General features: G+C 34.7%; 4 protein-coding genes and 1 pseudogene across 5 annotated transcripts; 3 read left to right on the forward strand and 2 right to left on the reverse strand.

The window, feature by feature from the left end:
* LOC104728541 lies at nt 861-5,350 on the forward strand (annotated as a pseudogene).
* LOC104724835 lies at nt 8,060-8,738 on the forward strand. The gene has a single exon (XM_010443386.2). It carries the CDS (start codon nt 8,186-8,188, stop codon nt 8,528-8,530), a length of 345 nt encoding a protein of 114 aa, XP_010441688.1. The 5' UTR covers nt 8,060-8,185; the 3' UTR covers nt 8,531-8,738.
* Nucleotides 9,836-11,089, reverse strand: LOC104724836 (F-box/kelch-repeat protein At4g38940-like). Its single transcript, XM_010443387.2, has 2 exons — nt 10,529-11,089; nt 9,836-10,432 (listed from the first exon to the last, which is right to left on the reverse strand). Exons 1-2 carry the CDS (start codon nt 11,028-11,030, stop codon nt 9,924-9,926), a joined length of 1,011 nt encoding a protein of 336 aa, XP_010441689.1. The 5' UTR covers nt 11,031-11,089; the 3' UTR covers nt 9,836-9,923.
* On the reverse strand, nt 11,293-14,086 carry LOC104724837 (26S proteasome non-ATPase regulatory subunit 13 homolog A). Its single transcript, XM_010443389.2, has 6 exons — nt 13,812-14,086; nt 13,069-13,515; nt 12,807-12,887; nt 12,206-12,402; nt 12,015-12,114; nt 11,293-11,673 (listed from the first exon to the last, which is right to left on the reverse strand). Exons 1-6 carry the CDS (start codon nt 13,959-13,961, stop codon nt 11,488-11,490), a joined length of 1,161 nt encoding a protein of 386 aa, XP_010441691.1. The 5' UTR covers nt 13,962-14,086; the 3' UTR covers nt 11,293-11,487.
* Nucleotides 14,404-17,906, forward strand: LOC104724838. Of its 2 annotated transcripts, XM_010443390.1 has the most exons (13): nt 14,404-14,832; nt 14,922-14,960; nt 15,051-15,175; nt 15,305-15,322; nt 15,489-15,562; nt 15,692-15,978; nt 16,066-16,134; nt 16,229-16,311; nt 16,514-16,684; nt 16,761-16,867; nt 16,996-17,153; nt 17,242-17,438; nt 17,522-17,906. In XM_010443390.1, exons 1-13 carry the CDS (start codon nt 14,437-14,439, stop codon nt 17,766-17,768), a joined length of 1,971 nt encoding a protein of 656 aa, XP_010441692.1. In that variant the 5' UTR covers nt 14,404-14,436; the 3' UTR covers nt 17,769-17,906. The 2 variants fall into 2 exon arrangements, with proteins under 2 accessions (XP_010441692.1, XP_010441693.1); XM_010443391.1 differs by lacking the exon at nt 15,305-15,322.

The raw sequence follows: 24,639 nt of genomic DNA on the forward strand, positions 1-24,639 counted from the left end.
TATATTCAAATAAAACTGAAAAATATATACTACACAAATAAAATTTAGATCTCAAATAATAATTTTACAGATAAATATTATAGATTTTGTATATATAAATTATAGTAAAATTATTTAATAATTATTTTAATCTGCATATAGTGCGGATTGTTATTTAGAATAAAATAAACTGCTAAAATGATGTTAGATTACAAATAATAAGTAACCAATATGTTTAAAGAACTTTGTGTCCCTTAATGAAGAAAATATCAAGTTCCCTCAATTCATCAAAAGTTCTAAAACTATCAAATCAAATCAGAGACACATGAAAGAAACCATATAAGTATATATATACACATAAGATGGAAACAAAAATCACATAGATCATCCTATCATAGTATTTCAAAGGCGACAGCCTCAAACGTAACTTGCTGAGCCGAATTAACTTAAGAAAATTTTCAGATTATTCGAGTTGATCAACCAAAACACAACAAAGGTTTTTCCCAAAATCAACAATAGATTTTTCCTCCGACTCTATACATAATATTCATGATAAAAAAAAGTTTGTAACGAATTTAGAAATTTCTTGTAGCCAAATTCTGACACATAAAAACAAACAATAAAATTAAGGGATATGTGCGTTTTGCTTGAAAGCAGCAACACTGGTGGGGCTATTTTCTTTATATTATTTGCACAAAAGTATTTATTTATCTGATATGTAACCTTATAGTTAGAAAAATTACAAATTTACAATCCAATTGATAATTTTGTAGAAATTTACTGATCAATACAATAAAACTAGGATGTGTTTCTCTTCAATAGAATTTTTTTTTCAAGTTTTATATAAAAACAAAACTGTTTAAGTGTTGGAGAGCTTTTAAATGACAAAAGTTATATTATGTTTAACATATGTACAAGTGGAATAGAAGAAAAAAAATTATTAAATATTCAAATTCATTATTCTTAACTTATCTTCTGATCACATCTCCATTAACTTTTTTTTTATGGTGTTTTAATATGTAGGTGTATATTGTTTATTTTGGAGAACATAAAGGTGATAAAGCATCATGAAATTGAAGCTCATCATCACTCTTATCTTCAATCAGTTAAAGAATCCGAAGAAGATGCCAAATCTTCGCTATTGTATAGCTACAAACATAGCATCAATGGCTTCGCGGCTGAGCTAACAGCGGACCAAGCATCTAGACTCAAAGGTACGTAAACGCTATTAAAAAAAAAAAAAAACCAAATCAAAGGTTCTATTTTGCTATGACTAAAAAGGGTGTTATACTGTTATATAAAACTCGATATTATATTCATATATTTCTTTTTATATAGGACTCAAAGGAGTTGTATCGGTGTTCAAGAGCAATCCAAGAAAGTATAAGATCCATACGACAAGATCATGGGAATTTGTAGGGTTAAAGGAGGATGAAGGTGAAGATTATCGTGGTGATGGTGATGGTCGACGTCACAAATATGATGTGAATGACCGGTTTCGTGTCGGAAGAAAGTTTTTGAACAAGGCAAAACACGGCGATGGGGTCATAGTTGGTCTTATCGATAGTGGTAAGTTTCTCCACAAATTAGATTATTTTTTTCATGATCATTGTTATTTTCATAAATTTTCATTTTAAATTTTGAAACTAAAGCTTTCTAAGAAGTTTATTTTCCATATCTTTCACCAAATATTTTCTGCTAACAATTATATCTTAACTATAAAAATAGATAAATTCGGTTACCAAAATCCTTTAGTTTGTTGGTGGGTTTTCATATATATATTTTAATTTCCGTATTTTCTCATTATTTTCCATATATATTTTATGTTCGTTAACCATTTTGAATAAGTAGTTCATACTTTGTCGTTATCTCTTAAACCATGCATGCAAAATAGATAAAACTCGGTTACCAAAATCTTTAAAGTATTTAGTTTGTTGGTGGGTTTCCATATCTAAATAGTACGTAGATTAATGTACACCTGAGAAATAATCAAAATGTTCTTTTGAATGGAAACATATATACTACTACTAACCACTCTATCTCTTTGGACTTTAGACGTTAATATTTGGTTTATAAACGTAACTATAAAATGGGATTGCATTTATGAGATCTTGTTTCAATGAAAAGATTGGTTCTATATTGTTATAGTATTAATTATGTTGGTATAACTGGGATAACGACAATTTGTTTATTCCGTGGGGGGAGATAATAGGGGTGTGGCCAGAATCAAGGAGTTTCGATGACAAAGGAATGGGACCAATTCCAGAATCTTGGAAAGGAATCTGCCAAACCGGATTTGCCTTCAACTCTTCCCACTGTAATCGGTAAGAAAACTTATTTATTTCCTTAATTAATAAAGAAATATCTTCATTATTTTACTTGAGTTTAATAATGAAAACTTTTTTGATTTCAAGTTCGGTTAAGACAAAGCCATCCAAGTTTGGTTCGCAGCTAGATTCTACTAAATAATTTTATATCAGACTGTTTAAAGTTTTTTCCAACATAAGCTTTGTAAAACGTTTATTTTTCTTTTGAATATAATTTAATATTAAATTCAAAAAAAAAACTTTTTTGATTTCAACATGAACAATTTCACCAAAAATCTCAAGATGCCATGTGATCACTAAAAATTGATCAAACAAACTTACAAATTGATATATATGCTGAGGAATTAACTTATAACTCATCGCTTGACCAAAAGTTTTTCATAAAAATTAAATATAGTCTCCTAATATGTGCACTAGTTTAGTTTGATACCCACAAAATAACCAGCTACGGTTAAAACTTTTAGACTATCAAATGGAGTATTTTAGAAAGCGTTATTATTACAAATGCTAATCATCATTTTCGATTTTATCGTCATTAAATCACAGGAAAATTATCGGAGCAAGGTACTATGCAAGAGGGTACGAGAGATATTACGGACCGTTCAATGCCGAAGCTAACAACGACTTCTTGTCTCCACGAGACGCCGATGGACATGGTTCCCACACAGCTTCAACCGCCGTTGGCCGCCGAGTAAAGGGTGTTTCTGCACTCGGCGGAATTGCAATGGGCACGGCTTCAGGTGGTGCCTCATTGGCTCGTCTTGCTGTTTACAAAGCTTGTTGGACGATTCCAAACGCTGAAAAATACGTCACGAACACTTGTTTCGATGAAGATATGTTGGCTGCGTTTGACGATGCGATTGCTGATGGCGTCAATGTTATTAGTATTTCGATTGGAGCGGTTGAGCCGCAAACGTATTTAGAGGATGGAATCGCGATAGGAGCGTTACATGCGGTTAAAAGAGACATTGTGGTTGCGGCTAGTGCAGGAAATTATGGACCAGCGGGGGAAACTCTGTCGAATCCAGCTCCGTGGATTATTACCGTCGGAGCTAGTAGTCTTGATCGGTTTTTCGTCGGAGGTCTTGAACTAGGTGATGGCTATAAATTCGAGGTAATAAACTCAACATTAAATATGTTACAACTTATTATTCTTAAACCATATACATATAAAGCATGTACTTCAATTATATGTTAACTTGTATCTTATGTGAATTATGACTATCTGAAATTTGGTACGTAAATAGGGAACTATTTTTATATATATGCATTTTGGGTTATGGTTTAGTTTGAGGGTTTCGAGGTTTAGTTTTAGAGTTAACTAGGATTATACGTTAGAGTTTCGGATTTATTGATTATTATTCTAGTTTTGATATAACTTTATATTATTATTTCGATTAGTTAATTTTTTTTGATAAACTATGAAGTTAACATGAAGTTTTTAATTTTCTAGTCGGACTCATTAACGACAGTAAAGATGGACAATTTTGCTCCTCTAGTTTATGCTCCTGACGTGGTTGTTCCCTGGGGTTCAAGGAACGAAGCATCGTAAGTTTTTTTCCTTTTTAGTATAAGAAGTTTAAGATTTATTTGAACTAATTCTTTTTTTTTTTTGTGTGGTGAAGGCTATGTTTACCGAATTCACTTTCACCGGATCTTGTAAAAGGTAAAGTGGTATTATGTTTGAGAGGTTTCGGTTCAGGTTCAACGATTGGTAAAGGTCTTGAGGTAAAACGAGCCGGAGGAGTCGGTATGATATTAGCAAATTCTCGGAATAACGATGCGTTCGACGTTGTGTCTCATTTCGTACCGACTGCTTTGGTTTTCTCATCCACGGTCGATAGGATTCTCGATTACATCTACAATGACTATGAACCGGTGGCTTTCATCAAACCAGCAGAAACAATACTTTACTGTAACCAACCAAAAGATTCATTTTACCCATACAAACCGGCTCCTTTTATGACTAGTTTCTCTAGTAGAGGCCCAAATTGGGTAGATGCTAACATTCTAAAGGTAAACTCTTTTGTTCTTTTGACTTCAATTTTTGTTTTTATATAACATTAATACATTACTTGTGGTTTTCTACAGCCGGATATTATCGCGCCGGGACTGAATATATTGGCCGCGTGGAGCGGGGCAGACTCGGCGAGCAAAGATTCGATAGACCAACGTGTTTCAGATTATAGTCTTGACTCAGGAACTTCTATGGCTTGTCCTCATGTTGCTGGTGCAATTGCCCTTCTCAAAAGCATGCATCCCACATGGAGTAGTGCTGCTATAAGATCTGCCCTCATGACCACTGGTAACAAAACTTTCTGGTTCAAAATAACTAAACCGAACTCTGATGGTTATAATAAGTATTCAATCAGGTTTTCGATTCATTTTCTGTTTGAAAACGTCGGTTTAATAGTCATTGGATCATACTTTTTGGTACGATTTTGGTCCGGATAAATATACAACTAAACAGTGTACTGATGAATTGTTTTATTGTAGCTTCGATGACCAACGAAGACAACGAACCGATCCAAGACTATGACGGTTCACCCGCGAACCCTTTTGCGCTTGGGTCAGGACATTTTAGACCAACAAAAGCTGCGTCTCCCGGTTTAGTCTACGATGCATCATACGGATCTTACCTTCTCTATTGCTGCTCGGTTGGTTTAACTAATATTGATCCGACGTTCAAGTGTCCTAGTGAAATCCCTCCCGGTTATAACCTAAACTACCCTTCAATCTCAATTCCATACCTCATTGGGACAGTGACCGTTACGAGGACGGTCACATGTGTTGGACGATCAGCTAATTCAACAAGCGTATATGTCTTCAACGCTCAGCCACCGTTTGGTGTCAATGTTAAGGCTGAACCAAATGTTTTGGTCTTCGATCGTATTGGTCAGAAGAAGCAGTTTAACATCATTTTCACGACAAATCCATACGAGATTACAGGTGAGGCTCGGATGGATCGATATAGGTTTGGATGGTTTAGTTGGAGCGATGGACATCATGTTGTGAGGAGTCCAATTGCTGTTTCATTAGTGTGATTACTTCATGTTTTATTTGCTTGTTTAGGGTATTTTAATCAGTTGTGTAGACTCTTTTTTTTTGTGGCTTTAATTAAGGTTGATTTTATTGGTTTTTATTCATTATTGAGATAATTGAAAGAGATAAATTTTCTGATCATTTATCTAGCTCTCATATTAATTTCTCAATACATTTGTACTTTTTTTTTTGTGTGCTACAAAATTTTAAACCTGCCAAAGATGATCCAAGTACATGTTTCAAAGGCATCCATATATGTAGTTCTACAATATTCCAAGAATTAAAAACATGTTCAATCTTCAAGATGATATCGTGTTACCTCGGGTCATGAGTTAGTATAGCACGATTTGCCTCGCACAATTCGTCTGTTAACTAACGACGCCACGCAACCGCATTAGAAAGGGACTGTTGTGTTGTGTTGGACAAAAAACAAAAACGTGGCACTAAAGAACCCTAAAGCTTGTAATCTGACACGTGGATTGATATGAGTGGATAGAACTGGATTTAAGCGTGTAACCGCGTACACGCGTGACGTTAGACGCGCCGCTCTGGTTGTGTTTTATGGCTTTACACCGAGTATTTTCGTAAGGAAAAAAGATGGTTAGCTACTTGAAATATTGATGAATACATAGTCATATATGCTAAATATACTATTATATACTCAACTATACAAAGTATATATATTATAGGACTATATTCATAAATTATATATGTTATGCGATTAATATCATAGACATATATACCAATATACCAGTCAACAGACTACAGCGAAGACCGACATTGACTTCGGCATTGACCAACACTAACAAAAAAAATTCTAAATTAAAATAAAAAATAATAAATTATTATACCAAATAATTTATGGGTTTTTATGATCAAAAGAAATATTCTATTCAATATCGAAATATTTTTTATATATCTCTAATATATTCATTCTTATAATCAGTTACTTTTTATTTTTCAAGCTAAAGTAAATAGTTTAATAAAAATCATTTATAATTATTTTCAAGATATAAAAAAACATTTATAATTATTTTCAAGATATAAAATCATTTATAATTATTTTCAAGATATAAAAACTATTTATGATTATTTTCGAGATATATATATATATATATATAATCAGATTATTTAAATACTACAAAATCAATAAAATCAAATTCAACTACTTTCATTAGAAAATCATATACAAAATATTGAGTATATGACTCTTTACTCTAAATTTTGCATGGTAAATGTTATACAAAATTTTACACTCTTTACTTTAAAATTTACATACTCAAAATAACATATAAACAAAAAAAAATCACAATATTTACTTTTAACTTATGAACATTTTCATTTTTACCCTCTTTTACACAATTACAATATGTTAAATTAATTTTTAGAATTTTTTTTTTAAGGTTTGGGTTCTTTATTTTACATTTAGGATATATTTAGGAAATAAATAAAAAATATTTAGATATTGAATTAAATTTGTTTTTCATATCTTATATCTATTCAATATTGTAATATATAATATCTTTTAACTATTCAATATCTAAATGATTTTATATCTTGAAGATAATTATAAATGAATTTTTATATCTTGAAAATAATTATAAATGATTTTTATTAAACTATTTACTTTAGTTTGAAAAATAAAAAGTAACTAATTATAAGAATGAATATATTAGGGATATATAAAAAATATTTCGATATTGAATAGAATATGTCTTTTGATCATGAAAACCCATAAATGATTTAGTAGAATAATTTCTTATTTTTTATTATTTTAATTTAGAATATTATTTTTTTAGTGTTGGTCAACGCCGAAGTCAACGTTGATCCTTGCCGGAGTCAGTTGACCGGTATACTGGATTATATGTCTATGATATTGACCGCATAACATCATGTAGTTTATGCATGTAATCATATAATACATATACTTCGTGTAATTAAGTATACAATAGTATATTTAGCATATGTGACCATATATTCTCTAATACTTTATGTAGCTAGCTATATTTTCTCGTTTTCCTAATCATTGTGTTATTTTGTTGTTGGGGATACTCAATAAATTAGATGATCAGATCTTCATTAATAATTAAGATTCCCAATTGATAATTGAAAAAAAAAAAGTTGACAGAATAGTTTCATGCAATATTCTGCAGATTACCAAAAGAAAAAAAAAGATTCATGCAATATTTATAAAACAATAATTTATAGTAAAGTCAACAATTTTATATAGACAGTGCATTCAGTTAATGACTATAGATTAAATATCAAAATAGTTGTTTTATCTTTTAAAATCTTTTTAACAAAAAAAAAGTTTAAAGTTTTTGTTAATAAAATGCCTATATATGATTAAGTAATAATTACTTAATATGAATCAAAGCATTCTTGTAACATTTTGAGGATTTAAATATGGTAAAAGAAAGTGTAAACTTATGTTATTTTTTCTTTTAAATTTTGTAAACAATGAAAATCATAATTACACAACTATACTTAATGAATAAAATCTAAATAATTAATTGTACACGGCAGCAATGAATTTTTGAGTGATGATGAAGAATCAGATGAAGCTACCACGTATTTCACCCAAAGATATCTTAATGACGACATCACATTTCAAATACTAGATTTGCTTATACGTACACGTATTCAAACAAAAACACATGTACATTTACATTTCTATACGTAGAGCTTACGTGTATATAAGACATAAGATTCTCTATTCCAACATATGTGTCTCAATCGGTCTATAAATTTCATTATACTTCATTGTTATCTTTTCTTCTCCATCTTCATCGATCATAACATCTCTCTTAACATTCTTTTTTTTTCTTCATATTACGATGATGTCCGAAGAATATCAAGAATCAGACATTATATTTTCCGACCAAACCGTATTCCCAAACTATAACCAAGAAACTAAACTCTCTAACACTAGAAACGTCGAGAAGAGTAGAAGACGACGGGAGACGGTGGAGAAAACATCTCCGGTGAGAATCCCGACGAATAATTTCCGGTTTATGGGATGGGACACGGCGGAGGAAGATGATGACAAGACTCCTCCACACGTTATAATCGAAAGAAGAATGAAAGAGCAAGTAGCGTTTTCGGTTTGTACTCTTAAAGGAAGAGACTTGAGCCGTCACCGGAACTCCGTTCTTAGGATGACCGGTTTTTTAGAAGCTTGATTTTTACTTAACCGGCCAGTTCAATTTGTTTTATTTTCCATTAATTGATCGGTTTACTTAGAGTTGGGAGAATTTTTGTTTTCCCGTTTGGGTTTTGTATTGGATAAATCCCCGACATGTCTTTGTACTATTATCTTACTGAATTATATTATTTGGTTACTTGAGAAGAGGAGAACCTAAAATATAATGTCAAGGTTAATTACTTAAATTTGGTTTTGACTTTGCTTGCGAAGTAATTGGTTTCTTGACTTATGGATTTTGTCTTTGGTCGCATCCATTTGATTATGCAACTTGCTTGCTAACGTGAGCTGGATGTAAATATATTCTTATGGTCTCACTTGGTAATAAATAATAATACAAACGGCGTCGACTACACATGACTTAGTCACTTACAAAAGTAAATAGGTAACCCTAAGAATAAAAATGTTTAATTCGTATTTGTTTGACAATGCATATGTGTTAGATATATTTTACATATCATGTGATGAACTCGATCGATTGGTAGATATTGTTTCGATTGTATAAATTTATAATTCGATCGAGTTTTGGAACGAGTTGTCTATTAGTAGTTTTAGAAAATATTGTAACGTAGTTAATTGTAAAATAATTTTCCGTAAATGTATATACTAGCATGTTCTATATATCAAGTCATATCAATGAAAGTTGAATAGCAGTAGTCAGCATTCAACAGTAGCTACTATGAGTTGGTCTTTCTAAATAAACAAAAGAAGGAATACTTTAGTAAACAAAATGAATTGCAGACTAATTAATTAAGAAGTCAAAACTAATTAATAATTTCTTACTGTAAAGTTCGACATATTGGTTCTGCCAAGTTGAATCCATATATGTGTACGTTGGACATTTTATTAAAGAAGGTTTGCATGTTGCTTTAAGTTCAGTTCATCATCTTTCATTTAGGCCAAAAACTTAAGGGACAATAATGTTCATCGAAATTTTATAAGAAAATGGTGAATCATCGTACAGACAAGACGATTCATGGCCATGTGGTTTCTGCCATTTTGATCACAGTTGTTCTTTTTGGGATTCCTATAATTATAAGTTCTGTTGAATACACAAATGGGTTGTATACATAGTACAACTTTTTTTATTTAACTAAAAGCATATATATATATATATATAATTTATAATTCGACTTTGAATTTATAAAGTTATAAACACAATAATGGTTAGTATTTTTTTTTTTTTTCTGTTCCATACACTAAAATATTGTAAAAGTTATTATTACTTCGGAGATATGTGAGGTGGCAGCATGGTTTGCCTACATCAGCAGATGTTAGACATGTGGATTTGTAAAGGCACAGCAAATAATAGTGGTGTTTTGTGTACGGCACAGCAGTGGTGTTTTGTGTAAGGCACATATTGGGTTTGTGCATCAAACCATAACAGCTAAACATCTCACAAAGAAAAAATCACCATTAATCACAGCATCACACCGCTCAACTTTACCCCAAATCTCTCCTCCTTGGCGTCTTTCGAGTGCAATCTCCGCACACCAAATCCCTGTTGTCTTCGTCCTGTCTTTCTCTTTAGGCAAGAACACAACCAGTTTCTCACCGCAACTCATGGTATATGACCACCATAAAGATTTTGGCAGACTGAGACGACTCGGCTCAGGCTCACCCGACGTTCTCTCCACACCTCTCACCACTCCCCAACACTTGTGCTTTGTATCATACACTCTTAACTTGTTCTTGCGACAATCGTAGTAATACAACATATCATCAACGACACACGCATACTCCCACTTTTTAGAATTCAACATCTCCTCCATTTCCCATTTCCTCTCCTGTGGCTCGTAAACAAAGCTATTTAGAGAATCCCTCATGTAAATCTTACCCTCCATTACCACACAACCAGACCACAATTGACCTATCTTCACACCTGGATTCATCATCATCTCAGGCTCCCACATTTGTTTCTCTTTATTCAACACCATAACCCTCTTTGAAACCACACCTTTAGACAATTCACACTCACCAATCACGTAAATCTTCCCGTTGATGGTGCCAGCGACCGTATCATCCATAGGCTTGGGAATGCCAGCGACCGTATCATCCAAAGGCTGCACCGTGTGAGACGCACAGTCGATGATTAAGACACTCGAAGTCGCATTGGAGTCGTAAACACCACCCAAAACATATATCTTGGAACCAACCGCAACAAAGTTTCCATGAGCAGGCATAGGAGGAAGACAAGGGATAAGTACAAAGCCGTTGCGGCGGAGGACGTACCAACGGTAATCACAGGTTTTAGGGTTGTAGAGGAGTGCATAGAGACAGTGTTCGGCACAGCGTAACAATGATCGTCTCATGTATAGCTCAGGAGACGCTATGATTGATCGAAAACGTCTGGAAACGAGAGAGATTGCTGGGTAATAGGATCTTGATACACGCGCTATTATATCCACGACGATTTCATCTGGAAGTGACGCAATTGGAGATGGTCGTTTCGAGAGAGGAACGCCGCACAACAAATCCATACGAGAGAGAAAGAGAGAAACACAAAAAATCTCTAATTTTAGCTCAAATGAGCAATTTACCTACTCACCTGAATCGAATCTGGAAGATGACTTGTGAGTCTCAGTCAATAGTCAATACCGATCTGCTCTGGTTTTGGTAAAGGAGGCGAACCAGACAGATGCATGCCATAAGTCGAATGTAATGGGCCTTATTAAGCCCAGTAGAACCCACCTAAAGTTTCGATCAGAGGACTTAAACAAATATACAGATTAAGGACATGTGTATTAAGGAGAATTTCATAGCATCTTGAAACGGAACAAGAAAGAAAATCAAATCCTTAAGGGAGCCAGAAGGTTCAAAAGTAATTGTAATTTCTACCACTGAAATATTTTAAAAAAAAACTTGCATTTAATCCCAGAGGAGAAGATGGTATTACATTTAGTAGCTTAAAAAGGAGGAAGTGAAGAAGGGTTTTTCTTACGCTGCAACAAGATCTGGTGTCTCGGCTTCAACAGATAGCAAAGTGGTGTGAACTTTGTCGACCCAGCTGTCCAATTGATCTCTCAAAGCCTTGATCTGTGGAATCCCTAGTACTCTCGGTTGTGCCCATGAGACGTAAACTGTTCCATTCACTTGGTCTATGATTCCCTCAATCAGATGCACCTGAATCATACATTTTTCCACTTTAAATTCCACAGATTCATAAGCATACAAAATCATTTTATTTCTAAGTATACAAGTCGGGAGCGAAACTAGTCAACAACATTGAGTTCTCTGACTAAAATTACCCAATATGAAGCAGATACATAAACCTAGAGACACTACAAAAGCAAAAATGCATATAGTGAGGTTTACGATGCTGTTCTTAATCGAATGACAACTAGTTCAGTATCGTTACGTTGGACACTCGACAAAACTCTTTACTCGATCACAACAGTCTTCAAACTGGTAGCTGCAGATTGACGGGTAATAAAAGATAGATGCAAGGAGATACTAATACTTACAGAAAGGCTCTTCATGAGAAGGTTCTCAACATCTTCAATGGAAAGTTTAGTTCGCTCAGCAATGATACTCAAAGGAATGGTCCTGTCTTCAGCAGGTCGGCTGAAGTCCGGTTGAAAAGTAACAGAATTAGCACAATATGGTTTATTTATATGATGTGGAGTGAGATACTACTACCTAGAGAAGAAGTTACCTGAAGATGATCTCGATAAGGCAGAGAATGTTAATCTTTTCCAATAGCTTCTTCTCGTTCTCAACCAGCGCTGGTTGGGCAATCAAGGATGCGTTGTGCACGCGGCATAGTTCTTGATACTGAACTAAATCACCATGGTTGAATGCCTGGAGAATGTGGTAAAGCCATTCCACATTTGTTCCAAGGATACTTTTCAACTGTCATCAGGGTAATATACTACATGTAAGAGAGACATTTACAATTCTAAGCAGAACTATAGCATGAGAGGTAATACTACATGTAAGAGAGCCTTTCAACTGTCATTAGAGTAATACTACATGTACGAGAGCCTTTCAACTGTCATTAGAGTAATACTACATGTAAGAGAGCCTTTCAACTGTCATTAGTGTAATACTACATGTAACAGAGCCATTTACAATTCTAAGCAGAACTATAGCATGAGAGGTAATACTACATGTAAGAGAGCCTTTCAACTGTCTCTGACACTCTGTGTTGACAAACACTTTGGGCCAACCCGGAGCAACGAAACATCAATAAGAAACCTATTATCTACACCGGAAAAGTTTGCAATGGCTTATAACATGGATGAAGGATAACTTACAATGGGATGGGCTAACAGCTCCCCAAAGTTGTAGATGTTTTCTCCAAGTAGAGCGGAAAGTGACAAATCGAAAGCCAAATCCTGATAGAAACAAAAATGATCTGATTTTAGCAATTTGATTAGTGAATACAAGGAAGCTACAGTAGTTACCACTTTTTTCTCCAGTTTCCTCTAATTCTCACCAATTTTGTTATTCACTAGCTAAAAGGAAACTTCGTAACCAAAACACTAGAACAAGATACGTTAAGTTGCAGTGACATACCAGCTTAAACGATTCTGAGAGGTCTTCCACAGACGTATATGCTAGATAAAGTAGAGCACTTTTGTAAAAATCAGAAAACTCTTGACGGAACTTGTGGTACTGAGAAGACACCCAATAGAAGTTGGCATAGACCGATGGGTCAATGTCAGTCATACTATCAAGAGAGCTCTTTCCATCGTCCAAGATTTTCTTGCACTCCTTCTGATCACCTTGCTCAAGTTTGAATAGAGCTTTTTGCGTTTCTATGTAAATGATTGGCTCAGTAATCCGAGGCTCTTTAGTAGCTCTAAGTTTCTCAATCACGCTTTCAAGATAGCTAACCGCAGCTTCTTTCTCAGAGTACTGTCGGGAGACCACCCCAGCAAAATGTGCAAGCTTCAGGAGATTGATCTTCGTCTCAAAGTCAGTGATGAAATTGTGATAGAACTGAATTAACGCATCACCAGCCTGAAATCAAAACTTAAAATCAACACACGAACTTGGAAGCAATTTAAAACTGATGAATAACAAAACTTGAAAACTTACGAAGCAAGTTCAGCAAAACTATAAACCCTAACTCCTAAATTCGAAAACCCTACCATCGTCCAAATCAGATCACTAACTCCTGTTACTCCGAAGTAAACACACAGATTCTACCAAATTTGTCGAGATCTATGAACCCTAAAATCTCCAAGGAGCAGTATTAAACCCGGATAGATATGGAAACCAATCATTATAACGGAGGAGAAGCCAAAAATAAAGACCTGGAAGACAGCGAGAGCGATGAACTGTTCGAGCTTAAGGGTGAGTTGATGCCAGAGCTTTTTCTGATACAGATCTGCTATGGAATTGTACCATTCACCGAGCTCTGGATGCGCATTTTTCAGAGATTCCAAGTATTGTAGAGCAGCCATGTCGGAAACAGAGAACGAAGACGACGATGAAGAGGAAGAAACGAGTTTTGCGAATTCTCTCGATCTCCCTATAATACAGCTCTGTGTAAACAAATCCTAAAAACCCTTTGTGCTCCTCTTTTGCTATATTGATGATTATCCTTTTAATTTAAAAATAAAATAAAAAACTACCGGGACCAAAGTATAAAATATATCATTTTAGCGAGACATTTATATAATTTAAAAAACTACAATACTGTCGATTTGTAATTTAGGGTTCGGTATGACCGGACAATATTTTGAAACCAGAACAAAACCGGAATGGTTATTTTCAGGTTTAAATCGGGTTTTATGGTTAACCGGATCCAAATCACTGAACCCGGGTTTTAATCCGGGTCGGGTCATTCCTCCTACAACAACTAGTGGCGTTTTTCGATTTCTTCTCTTTCCCCACTCACTCGCTTTCAGAGAGAGAGAGAGAGAGAGAGAGAGAGAGATGGATGAGCAATTCTTGAATGATGACGAGTTACTGGAATGCGTGGAGTTTATCGAAGCCACCATGAATGCCGATGGTTTTGGCGGCCTACCTCCTCCGCCTTTTCCATTGTCTGTACCGGCCCCGGAGATGACGACGACGACGATTTCATCGTCTGTATATCACCCTATGCAATTACAATCCTCCACGGGACAACGGAAACAAATTCGAGTTCGTGATCCTTTCTCTAGTTATTCTCCACCAAGAGAACTCTCTCAAAGAGTAGGAGGAGGGGGTTTCAATGACGCGTTAATGGATTACTCTACAATTACTACTGCTCGTAAACCAATCTCTCCTCCGACTTCTTCTAATCTTCGCTGTGATAGTGAGAAAGATCTCGAAATTGATCGCTTAAAGGTTAGGGTTTCGTCCCCTGCGATTTACTTAAAAGATGGAAAATGTAGTTTTCTCATATTTTGTTCTTGTGGTGTTTATATGATAAACAGAAGGAGCTTGGGCGTGTCTCGAAGCAATTGCTTGATTTGGTTTGTTCATATCTTTGAGTTTTTTTTTCAGTTTTATTTAAATTAAACTATTTCAATCTTTAGTGTTGAAAGTTTCTATGATTGTTCCAGGAACAAGAATGTTCTCAGCTTAAAAAGGGGAAAAACAAAGAAACAGAGTCTAGAAACTTGTGTGCTGATAAAAATGGGCAACGTTCTACAACAGTTCATGCTTCTTCTTTCAAGAGAACAAACGTGTAAGTGACTATTGTTCTCTTCTGTTATTAGGAGGTGAAATGAATCATCTTAGTTAGCTTTGCCTTTAAGTATATATATATATATAGTATTGTTAGAATATATCATGAATAGGTTTCAACCATTTTCAGTGTTTGCAATGCTGGAAGGTGAAACTCTTTGTCATGTTGAGTAACTGGGGTGCTGGCGGTTACTCACACCTTTTACGATCGCCTCTTTGGAGAACTGGAATTTTACTGTTCATTAGCTTGCGGGTACTTTTATCTCTGTTGCAAATCACCAATAATGGTCTAATGAAGTACTCTTGTGAAACAGGGAACCAGATGCTGCAACTTCTTCAGTAAATCATCGAGATATCGACTCTACAACAGGGTTGGATGATAAAAGAAGTATGTGAATGTTGATATTGGAAATAAAAAGTTTGAAGCTTTTGAAGTTCTATTTGAGTGAAATGATTTTTTTTCTAAATTTCTTGGTTATTTATCTACTCATTATTTTTTGCTTTGGCCGTAAAATAGGTTTCAAGACCACCGGTGTTCAGGCGGATCTGGCTAATCACGCTGACCTTTCAAAGAAACTGCTAGATATCTGGTGCACCTCAAACTATCAAGATCCAAGGAAAAATCTAATCTCAGAGTTGCTACTGGCTTGTTCAACAGATCTCCAGATACTCTTCAGTTTTATGAAAATTAGTACGCCTAGCCAAGAAATTGAGAAACAGGAAGCGAAAGCCTCGTCAGATATGCAATCTTCTAAAGCCTTAGAATCTGAAAAAGTTTATCATTTGTACTCTGCAATAACAACGGTGTGGCATTTAGTTCAAATACTATACTTGTTCGATATATAAGTTATTGGTCACACTATCTAAGTAAACCGCCTATGTCTGCTGCAGATCAGCTATGGGTTTGTAAATTTGAAGACCTTGGTTGAACCACTACTTGATCTTTGTAAAGTGGAGAATGTAAGTCAATTTAGATTCAAAGCTGTATCTGCAAGTTGTAGCTTTTTTATATTCTCCTTTTTTTGGTGAGTTTATTTATTCATCTGTTGTGCAGGCTGTTCTTGTTCATAGATCTCTGCATGTACTACATGTGCTGTTGGAACATATATCTGGTGTTGAAAAGAGATATGAAACCAGGTATCTACTCTTTCTATCTGGAGTTAGTTTTCTAATTTTCTCCAATATTTATTTGCTCTAAATGCTTACATTTACAATAAATCGTCACCGTAATGATTTTTTCATGATCCCTTATTCCCTTATTACTTATTAGTTGAAGTTACTATATACCTTAATATGGTAAGCTCATAAAATACGTTTTTTCCTCTCCTTTTATGAATAGTCAAGGAAATACTGATAGCGCTCAGCCAAGTTGGGATGCAAACTGGCATTCTCTGTTTGAATTGATGAATCAAATTGCCAGTAAAAGAGCCGAAGAGGATGTCAAACTGGAAGCATTGGCGATAATGAACATAATCGTGATGAGCACTAATGCTTATACCGAGAGGGAAACGTAAGTAAGCACTCAAAACCATTTTCTTTTTTTTGGTTTTTCTAACATCTGCATTCATATAACTTTAATTGACCAGTTTTGTCTCCAAGGAAGTGTTTGGGAGCATTTCATTACATTTACGAAAAGGTGGCGGCATACATGTACGGAAAGAAGCTACGCATCTTTTTTATTTGCTGCTCAACTGTAAGTTCAATCACTTTATTAACTGCCGATTTAGTCTGAGGTGCATTTGTTTATGATGTAACCATTTTGGCAAAAGTTGTTCTTCTTTCTTCTCTAACTTCGTTACTTTCTTTATTTTCTGTTCAAAGGCCCCAAACTGTTGGACAGCTTTGATTCTCTCCATGTGGGAAGGAACTCCTCAGATACCGAAAACGACAGTGAACGAAATCTCTTTGCTTTGGCAGCATTTGGTAAAATCTTTGAAGATTTAGCAGATTGTTTGACTTCTCCTAGAAAGACATCAGAGGTACAAAAACACCAAAGAAAACTCCTATTTTGTCAAGTAGTTTACTGCAGTTTGGACTAAGACATCATTTCGGTTGATTTGACTTCAGGATCTGGAACTCTGTCGGAGTGTAATAATGATCTTGGCTTTAGCAGCTTCTTCAGGAAACTCTGGCTATGAACTACTCTCAAAGCACAAACTACCTCAAGATACCAACTTTTTAATGTTGATACTTCAGCTTTTAGCTGCGGAAATAGACTCGGAAGAAACAGAGTTTCATCCAAAAGCAGAAATTTTCAAAGAGAGGTTTATTCTTCACCTGGGTGATTTACAACTAAATATATTTAATCTAACTGGTTCATTAACATGTATTTGTTTTACTGGCGCAGGACATTATTGATGAGAGAGATACTGATATTACTAAACAGACTCGTCTCTGGCTTGTCAAGCTCTGCTTCTATTCTAAGGGAACTAAGAAACAGCAGAGACATGGCGAGTCTGACGGTTGATGTAGCCACACGATTATCCCCTAAAAGAAACTTACTTGGACAACCTGAAAACAGTGTTGAGAGAATTAGGAATACCGAAATCGTAGATTTAGCCCGCATTTTCAAGAAACGGGTTTTCGCCTTCTAAGTTCTAAGGTGACAATATTACATAAGCACAGTTATGTTCTTTGAGGCAATTTTGATTGAAGGAACATCTTACGTAATAACAGTAGAGAGCTTCCCGACATTTGTTATGAGGAAATGCCATATATTACATATTGACAAACTCCCATCGTATTTGGTTTGCCAAAAAACTTTTAAAAAAACCACGAGAACCTTCGTCTTCCCTTCTCGCCGACAACGCATTCACTTTGATGGATGTATTTGAAATCCAGAAACATCATCGACGCACACAAACCACATGTTTGGTTTTCATTCATACATTAACTCTCTTATGTTTTTTTCCCATCTTATTTACATTCATCCATCTGCGTTTCTGGCTCAATAGCAAACAGTCATTAAATTTTGTCAATCTAATTACATAGGTTGGCAAACAATCATTAAATTTTGTCAATCTAATTTCATAGGTTTGTAATATTTTGAAGCAATTGTCAGATTTTATTTACCAATCAAATTATGATTTTTTTTTTTTTTTGACAACAAAAGATCAGCTCATCTGAGCCAATTAGAAGGAAAGTTGTTTTGTTTTGTTTTGATACTGTCCCGGCAACATGTTTTGTTTGCAAATTATAAATTCTTTATTAATTATTAATCAAATTAACAATTACCATATATCAATCAGTATGAGGGTCCAATCAGAAGAATCAGTATGAAAATTCAAGGCAAGAAGTTGGGATTTCAAGCAATCATGAGATGCCTGGAATTTTGAGCAGCTTCAACAAAACATAGAGAAAAGCTCGTGACAGAGACTTTGATCCCAAGATATTAATGAAAGAACGAGTAGTCTTGATGTCCAGGAAGGTACAGAAAAACCACCAGGTCCTGACTCAAGGCAGCATCTAGACTCATTGTGCAAAGAGCTTAGTCCAATGGATGATGCTACCTTAAAGGCAAAAGGAAAAAAAGTTTTGAAGGAGGAAAAATAAAGGCGTTTGATTGGGATAGTTTAACAAGAGAAGCACAAGGTAGAGCAGGGAAAAGAGAAAAAAACAATAAGGACAATGGACACTGTGGACTGGGAGACCATAAGAACAACGAATGTTAATGACGTTGCCCAAATGTGGAATGAATCATATGGTTGCAGAACATATACAAGTATAGTTTTTATCTTTATATGTGGTTAAATTTTTTGATAACCTTCATTTTAAATATTTGAGTCTGAACATGAAAAATATTGCATTGCTTTCTTGATCGACTGGTCAACGACCATAGAGATGTTCCACCCGATAAAGCAAAGTGAGTTTGAAAGACGAAGTACATTATTTTTTTCTTTATTAATCACAATATAAAAAATGACTATTTAATTAATAAGACAGTTTTAGTGATTCAGTACTGCATTGTGTATTCTCATGTATTATACAACCATATAGAGAATATCTTATGAGCTTTAATGGACTAGGACTAAAAAGTGTAGAGTGTGTGATGCTTCTAACACGGTACCATCTTGCCTTTCCGGTAAGCCAGATATGCACATGGCAAAATCAGCTCACATGATGAGGTTTGTAATCTAAGATGATGAGGTTTTATTAATCTACTTGATAACTGTTTCAGGTGTTTTGCACAAAGAGCAAACCTAATTGCAATGCATGTCCGATGAGAGGACAATGCAAACATTTTGCTAGTAGTAAATGTGAAACTGTCTACAGATTAACAAGCTAATAGAACTGGTTGTCTTATGTTGATTTTGTCTCATGATCCCTATATTTCTCATTATTTTAATTTAGCCACATTTATCTAAGAAAAGTCTCACGCGTTGCATGAGTTATATTAATATAATAATATATTATATATTAAAATATAGATTGTTATTTATAATTTGAGAAATACCCTAAAATAACACTAATTTGGGTTTTTGTTCCAAAACTAGCACACACGCTGGAATGTTCCAAAACTAGCATTTCTTAATATTGAGTAATTAATAGAGATAAATATAATTATTTAAAAAACCTCAAAAAAATCAAAACCCGATCTCTCTTACATTTCTCTCTGGCGAAGCTTGATGAATTTTCCGATCAGAGATCTTCATTTCTGATCTCAGATTTTCCCGTGAAGCTTCAGTCAGGTACTAAATTCGTTGGCTAATCTTTCAATTTCTCTTTCTTCTTCTTCGATTTCAGAGTTTGAAATTGTTGGGTTATCTTTCTTGTTCTTCGATCGATAGCTTCAATCATCGATTTCAGAGTTTGAAATTGTTGAGTTCTCTGAAATTCAGGAAGAAATTGTGACTTATGGCTCTATATAGATGAATTAGCAGATTCAGTAGTTTTATTGTTCTGTGATTTTGGTTTTGTTGGCTTGATTGTAGAATGTTGGAGATATACTCTGTTTTTGGTGAGTGGAAACTTAATGACAAGCTTCATTGGAGATTTTTCATCGATACAAACAAAGGTGGATCACTTTGTGAAGTTGTTGAGAATATCACATACAAGGATTTAGTTAAGACTGTTTTTGAAGATTTCGGATTTGATGGTCTAGTTAAAGAGATTTCACTCAGCTATGAACTTCCAAGGATGAAATTAATGGTAGAAGATTCTCCTCCTATCTTCATTTGCAATGACCGCCAAGTGTGCACTTTCATCAGAAAGATACAAGAAAATCCTGAAATAGGACGTTTGTGTGTATCGGTAAGTACATGACTCTTACTTTTGTTTTTATTGTAACTTTCTTATACTTAATACTTCATAGTTTTATAACTTAATTCTTGTTGTAGGAATTTGATCAATCATTTGGTAGTGACATCTCAGTTTCTAAGCCACATGGTGATACATGCTCAACCGCTGAAAAAGCAAAGACCAATAATTCATTTGCTATGCCTGCTGCTCGAGATCCTATTCTGATCCCTGCAGGAAGTTCACATACGAATGCACATGAAACACACAAGGTTAGATTCCTTAATATAAGTTTTTAGACAAGATTCATATATTTATAGGAAACCCTTCCTAAATCATAGAAATGATGAATATCAAGAATTTTAAGGATGAACTCCTTAGGAACGGTTCAAGAATAAAGCTATAGTTACTTGCAAATGTTATTTTTCATTTACTAATCTTTTTATTTTTCTAGGAACTTGATCGGTCTATTGGAAGTGATGTTTCTACGACACATAATGATATAGAGATCTCAACAGCTGAAAAAGGAATAGGATCTTTTTTAGAGAACTTGGTTCCTTCTCCAGATCTCTTTCCTATATCTATGGTAAGTTCACATTCGACTCGAGGGGATGATGATATATATGTGGACAGATATTTCAAGAATAAGGAAGAGTTGATGTTCAAGATGAGAAAATGGACACTTGAATGGAAGTTTGAGTTCAAAGTTTGATGGTCAAACAAAACGAGAGTTATTTTGGGATGTGTTGATGATAAATGCAGTTGGCAATTGCGTGCGACTAGGCTACAATCATCTGAATTCTTTGTGGTGAAGAAGTATTGTCATGAACAAAATTGTGACACAACCCACAGGAATGCCAACCATAGACAAGCAGCTGCAAAGTTGCTTGGGAGTTTTTACTGCAACAACTATGGAGAAAAGAAAGTTGGTCTCAAACCAAAACAGATTATGGAGTTGGCCAGAAAAGATCATGGAGTATACATACCATACAAAAAAGCCTCGAGAGCAAAAGAAGAAGGTCAGAATTTGGTTAGAGGCACTGCTGAGGATAGTTATTTAAATCTAGCGAAATGGTTGTACATGGCAAGGGAAAAAAATCCAGGAACAGTTGCTTATCTTGAGTTGGATCCTTTGAAGAATTTCAAATACGTATTCATCTCATTTGGCCAGTCGATTAGAGGTTTTTCTTTAATGAGAAGAGTAATTGTTGTTGATGATACATTCTTAAAAGGAAAGTATAAGGGAACTTTGCTAGCAGCTACTGCACAAGATGGAGATTATCACTTATACCCGATAGCATTTGCCATTGTTGATTCAGAAAATGATATTGCATGGAATTGGTTCTTTAGGTGTTTGTTCACTATCATCCCTGATGCACCAGATTTGGTATTTGTTTCTAACTGTGCTCAATCCATTGAAAAAGCAATCTCAAAATTGTATCCAGCATCCCATCAAGGCATTTGCAAATTTCATCTCAAAAACAACATCAAAGTAAAGTTCAAGAGTAAAAGTTTCTTGCCTCTTGTCGAATCAGCAGCTAATGCTTTTACGTTTCATGAGTTTGAAGGTGTTTTTAGGGATATACAGAATTCTAATCCAAAACTGGCCAAGTATTTAGAAGAGGCTGATTTCAGGAAGTGGGCTTGTTATTATGCACCATCTAACCACTACAATATTATGACAACCAACATTGCTTTGTCATTGAATTCTATGTTAAAGGATCCTCGGGAGCTGCCAGTGATTTCACTTCTTCAGACAATCAGGATAACCCTTACAACATGGTTTCATGAGCGACGAGAAAAAGCTGCCAAACACAACAAGCGTGCTACACCAAATGTTACAGATGAGATAATATTAAGGTTCAGTAAGGCAATGAAACTAGATGTTTTTCAAGTCGATCAACATGAGTTTGAGGTCAAAGATGATAGGAATAAGTTTGTTGTTCACCTAAAGAACAAGACTTGTACTTGCTGCGTCTTTGACATTGAAAGGATTCCTTGCATTCACGCCATTGCTACTGCAAAGCGTACAAACATGGATGAATACAAACTGGTTGATCATTTCTATTTGACAGATATTTGGGCTAAAGCATATGCTTAGAGCATTCATCCAAGTGGAGATGTGAAGAATTGGGTATTTCCAGATTTTGTAGTTGAATACTTCTGTGCTCCACCACAAACTAGGATAAAGAGTGGGAGACCACCAAAAAAGAGAAAGAGATCAGTTGGAGAGTTTGGTGTACCAGGTTCTAAATCTCAAAGTCATAAGTGCAGCAAATGTGGTAATGAAGGACATAATAAAAGTACTTGCAGATTCCCAATATGATGATTTTTATGCATTTGATTTTTTACAAAAGTTACTAGATTTGTCCAGCAACACTCTACAACCTACAAATGTAAACTTCATAGCATACTGATATTCATAAGACAGTTTCATGAAGGGTATCCTGAGTTTCAAGTAGTCCTTCCTGAATATTATAAATTTTAAACAAATGTGCTTCTCAATCTCTATTGTGTGTGTGGTGAGTGTTTCTTTGTGGGGGTGTGTGTGTTTTTTACCTCAACCCTTCCTAAATACCATTTAGTCTTTACCTAATCCATTCCTAAATATTTCATGATATATACTGAAGGTTATAACTAATTCTCGAATAACAAGCTTTGGCCTACTGGTTACTCTCCCACTTGTAATTAGACGATGTCGCGTGTTCGAACCTCCTGGATGGCTTTGAGGAATGCCATCCTAATTTTTTAAAAACCATTCCTGAATATTTCACCATATATTTTAAAGTCTTACAACTATAATCGAATAAGAGGCTTTGGCCTACTGGTTACTCTCTCACTTCGCGAAGTCGCGGGTTCGAACCTTCGGATGTGCATTTGAGGAATGCCATCCTTATTTTTTATAATCTCTTCCTAAATGCCATAAATGATATGTCACCATATATATTAAAGTTTATAACCAATTCTCGAATAACAAGCTTTGGCCTACTGGTTACTCTCCCACTTGTAAATTCACGGACTCGTGGGTTCGAACCTCTGGATGTGCATTTGAGGAATGCCATCTTGATTTTTTATAATCTCTTCCTAAATGCCATAATTGATATGTCACCATATATATTAAAGTTTATAACCAATTCCCGAATAACAGGCTTTGGCCTACTGGTTACTCTCCCACTTGCAAATTTGGGAAGTCGCGGGGTCGAACCTCTTGGATGCGCATTTCAGGAATGCCATCCTTATTTTTTATAATCTCTTCTTAAATAACTTACATTCTTTCCCTAATCTGTACAAATACCATCCAAAATAAGAAAAGTGTCACAAAACACACCATTTACTAAGTATCTTTAACATTTAAATCATAATCTCAAAAAATCATAATCCTAAGTGTGTCACCATATATATTAAAAGTTATAATAAATTCTCGAATAACAGGCTTTGGCCTACAAGTTACTCTCCCACTTGCAAATTCCCGATGTCGCGGGTTCGAACCTCCTGGATGCGCATTTGAGGAATGCCATCCTGATTTTGGCTTTATTTTTTTTTTTTTGGGAATGCCATCCTGATTTTCTCTAAACCCTTCCTAAATAACTTACATTCTTTCCCTAATATGTACAAATACCATCCAAAATAAGAAAAGTTTCACAAAACACACAATTTACTAAGTATCTTTAACATTTAAATTATAATCTCAAAAAACATAACATATGATTCCAATAAATCCATTGTAAATTTATAAATCCATAGAAAAGTCTACCATCTAAAAACAAAAATCAACCTCTAAACAACTCAATCTTCTTAAGTATGATATCATGATAGATATCAAAGCATAACTTGGCTCTTATATCTTCTGAAAGCTCTTCTTGAAGTCTACTCATCATCTCTTCTACGCCCATTGAGTGACATTCCACCATTTTAAGAATGAATAATCCACAGTTTGCATCAATGTTAATGCGACGAAAAAACCTTTTAGGGCACAAGACTTTAAATGGAGTCAGATCAATTGTTCCTCTGTTTCTTTCAGTGCCTAAGAGATATAGTATCATCTCTGCAATACACACAAATAGTTATCAGAAATATATCATAAGCATAAGATTCACATCATAATCAAATAAGTTCTTACCTGCAATTGGTATAACATCAGTTTTCACCAAGTCACCTTTACTCTCATGAGTTCGACAATCAAAAACAGTAATCTTCCTGAGCTTGAAGCTTATTTCCATACCAATGAAC

The sequence above is a fragment of the Camelina sativa genome, chromosome 11 (genome assembly GCF_000633955.1).
Source record: "Camelina sativa cultivar DH55 chromosome 11, Cs, whole genome shotgun sequence".
NCBI lineage: Eukaryota > Viridiplantae > Streptophyta > Magnoliopsida > Brassicales > Brassicaceae > Camelina > Camelina sativa.

Excerpts from the sequence above, each read along its gene's own strand:
- LOC104724837 (XM_010443389.2), bottom strand. The coding sequence starts at position 13,961 with ATGGCTGCTCTACAATACTTGGAATCTCTGAAAAATGCGCATCCAGAG. Across the intron at positions 13,516-13,811 it reads TCGCTCTCGCTGTCTTCCAG|GCTGGTGATGCGTTAATTCA; the intron begins GTCTTTATTTTT and ends TTTTGATTTCAG. Across the intron at positions 12,403-12,806 it reads AGCTGTTAGCCCATCCCATT|TTGAAAAGTATCCTTGGAAC; the intron begins GTAAGTTATCCT and ends CCCTGATGACAG.
- LOC104724838 (XM_010443390.1), top strand. The coding sequence starts at position 14,437 with ATGGATGAGCAATTCTTGAATGATGACGAGTTACTGGAATGCGTGGAG. Across the intron at positions 16,135-16,228 it reads ATCTTTGTAAAGTGGAGAAT|GCTGTTCTTGTTCATAGATC; the intron begins GTAAGTCAATTT and ends TCTGTTGTGCAG. Across the intron at positions 17,154-17,241 it reads CTCCTAGAAAGACATCAGAG|GATCTGGAACTCTGTCGGAG; the intron begins GTACAAAAACAC and ends ATTTGACTTCAG.
- LOC104724836 (XM_010443387.2), bottom strand. The coding sequence starts at position 11,030 with ATGGATTTGTTGTGCGGCGTTCCTCTCTCGAAACGACCATCTCCAATT. Across the intron at positions 10,433-10,528 it reads CGGGAAGATTTACGTGATTG|GTGTGAAGATAGGTCAATTG; the intron begins GTGAGTGTGAAT and ends TGATGAATCCAG.
- LOC104724835 (XM_010443386.2), top strand. The coding sequence starts at position 8,186 with ATGATGTCCGAAGAATATCAAGAATCAGACATTATATTTTCCGACCAA.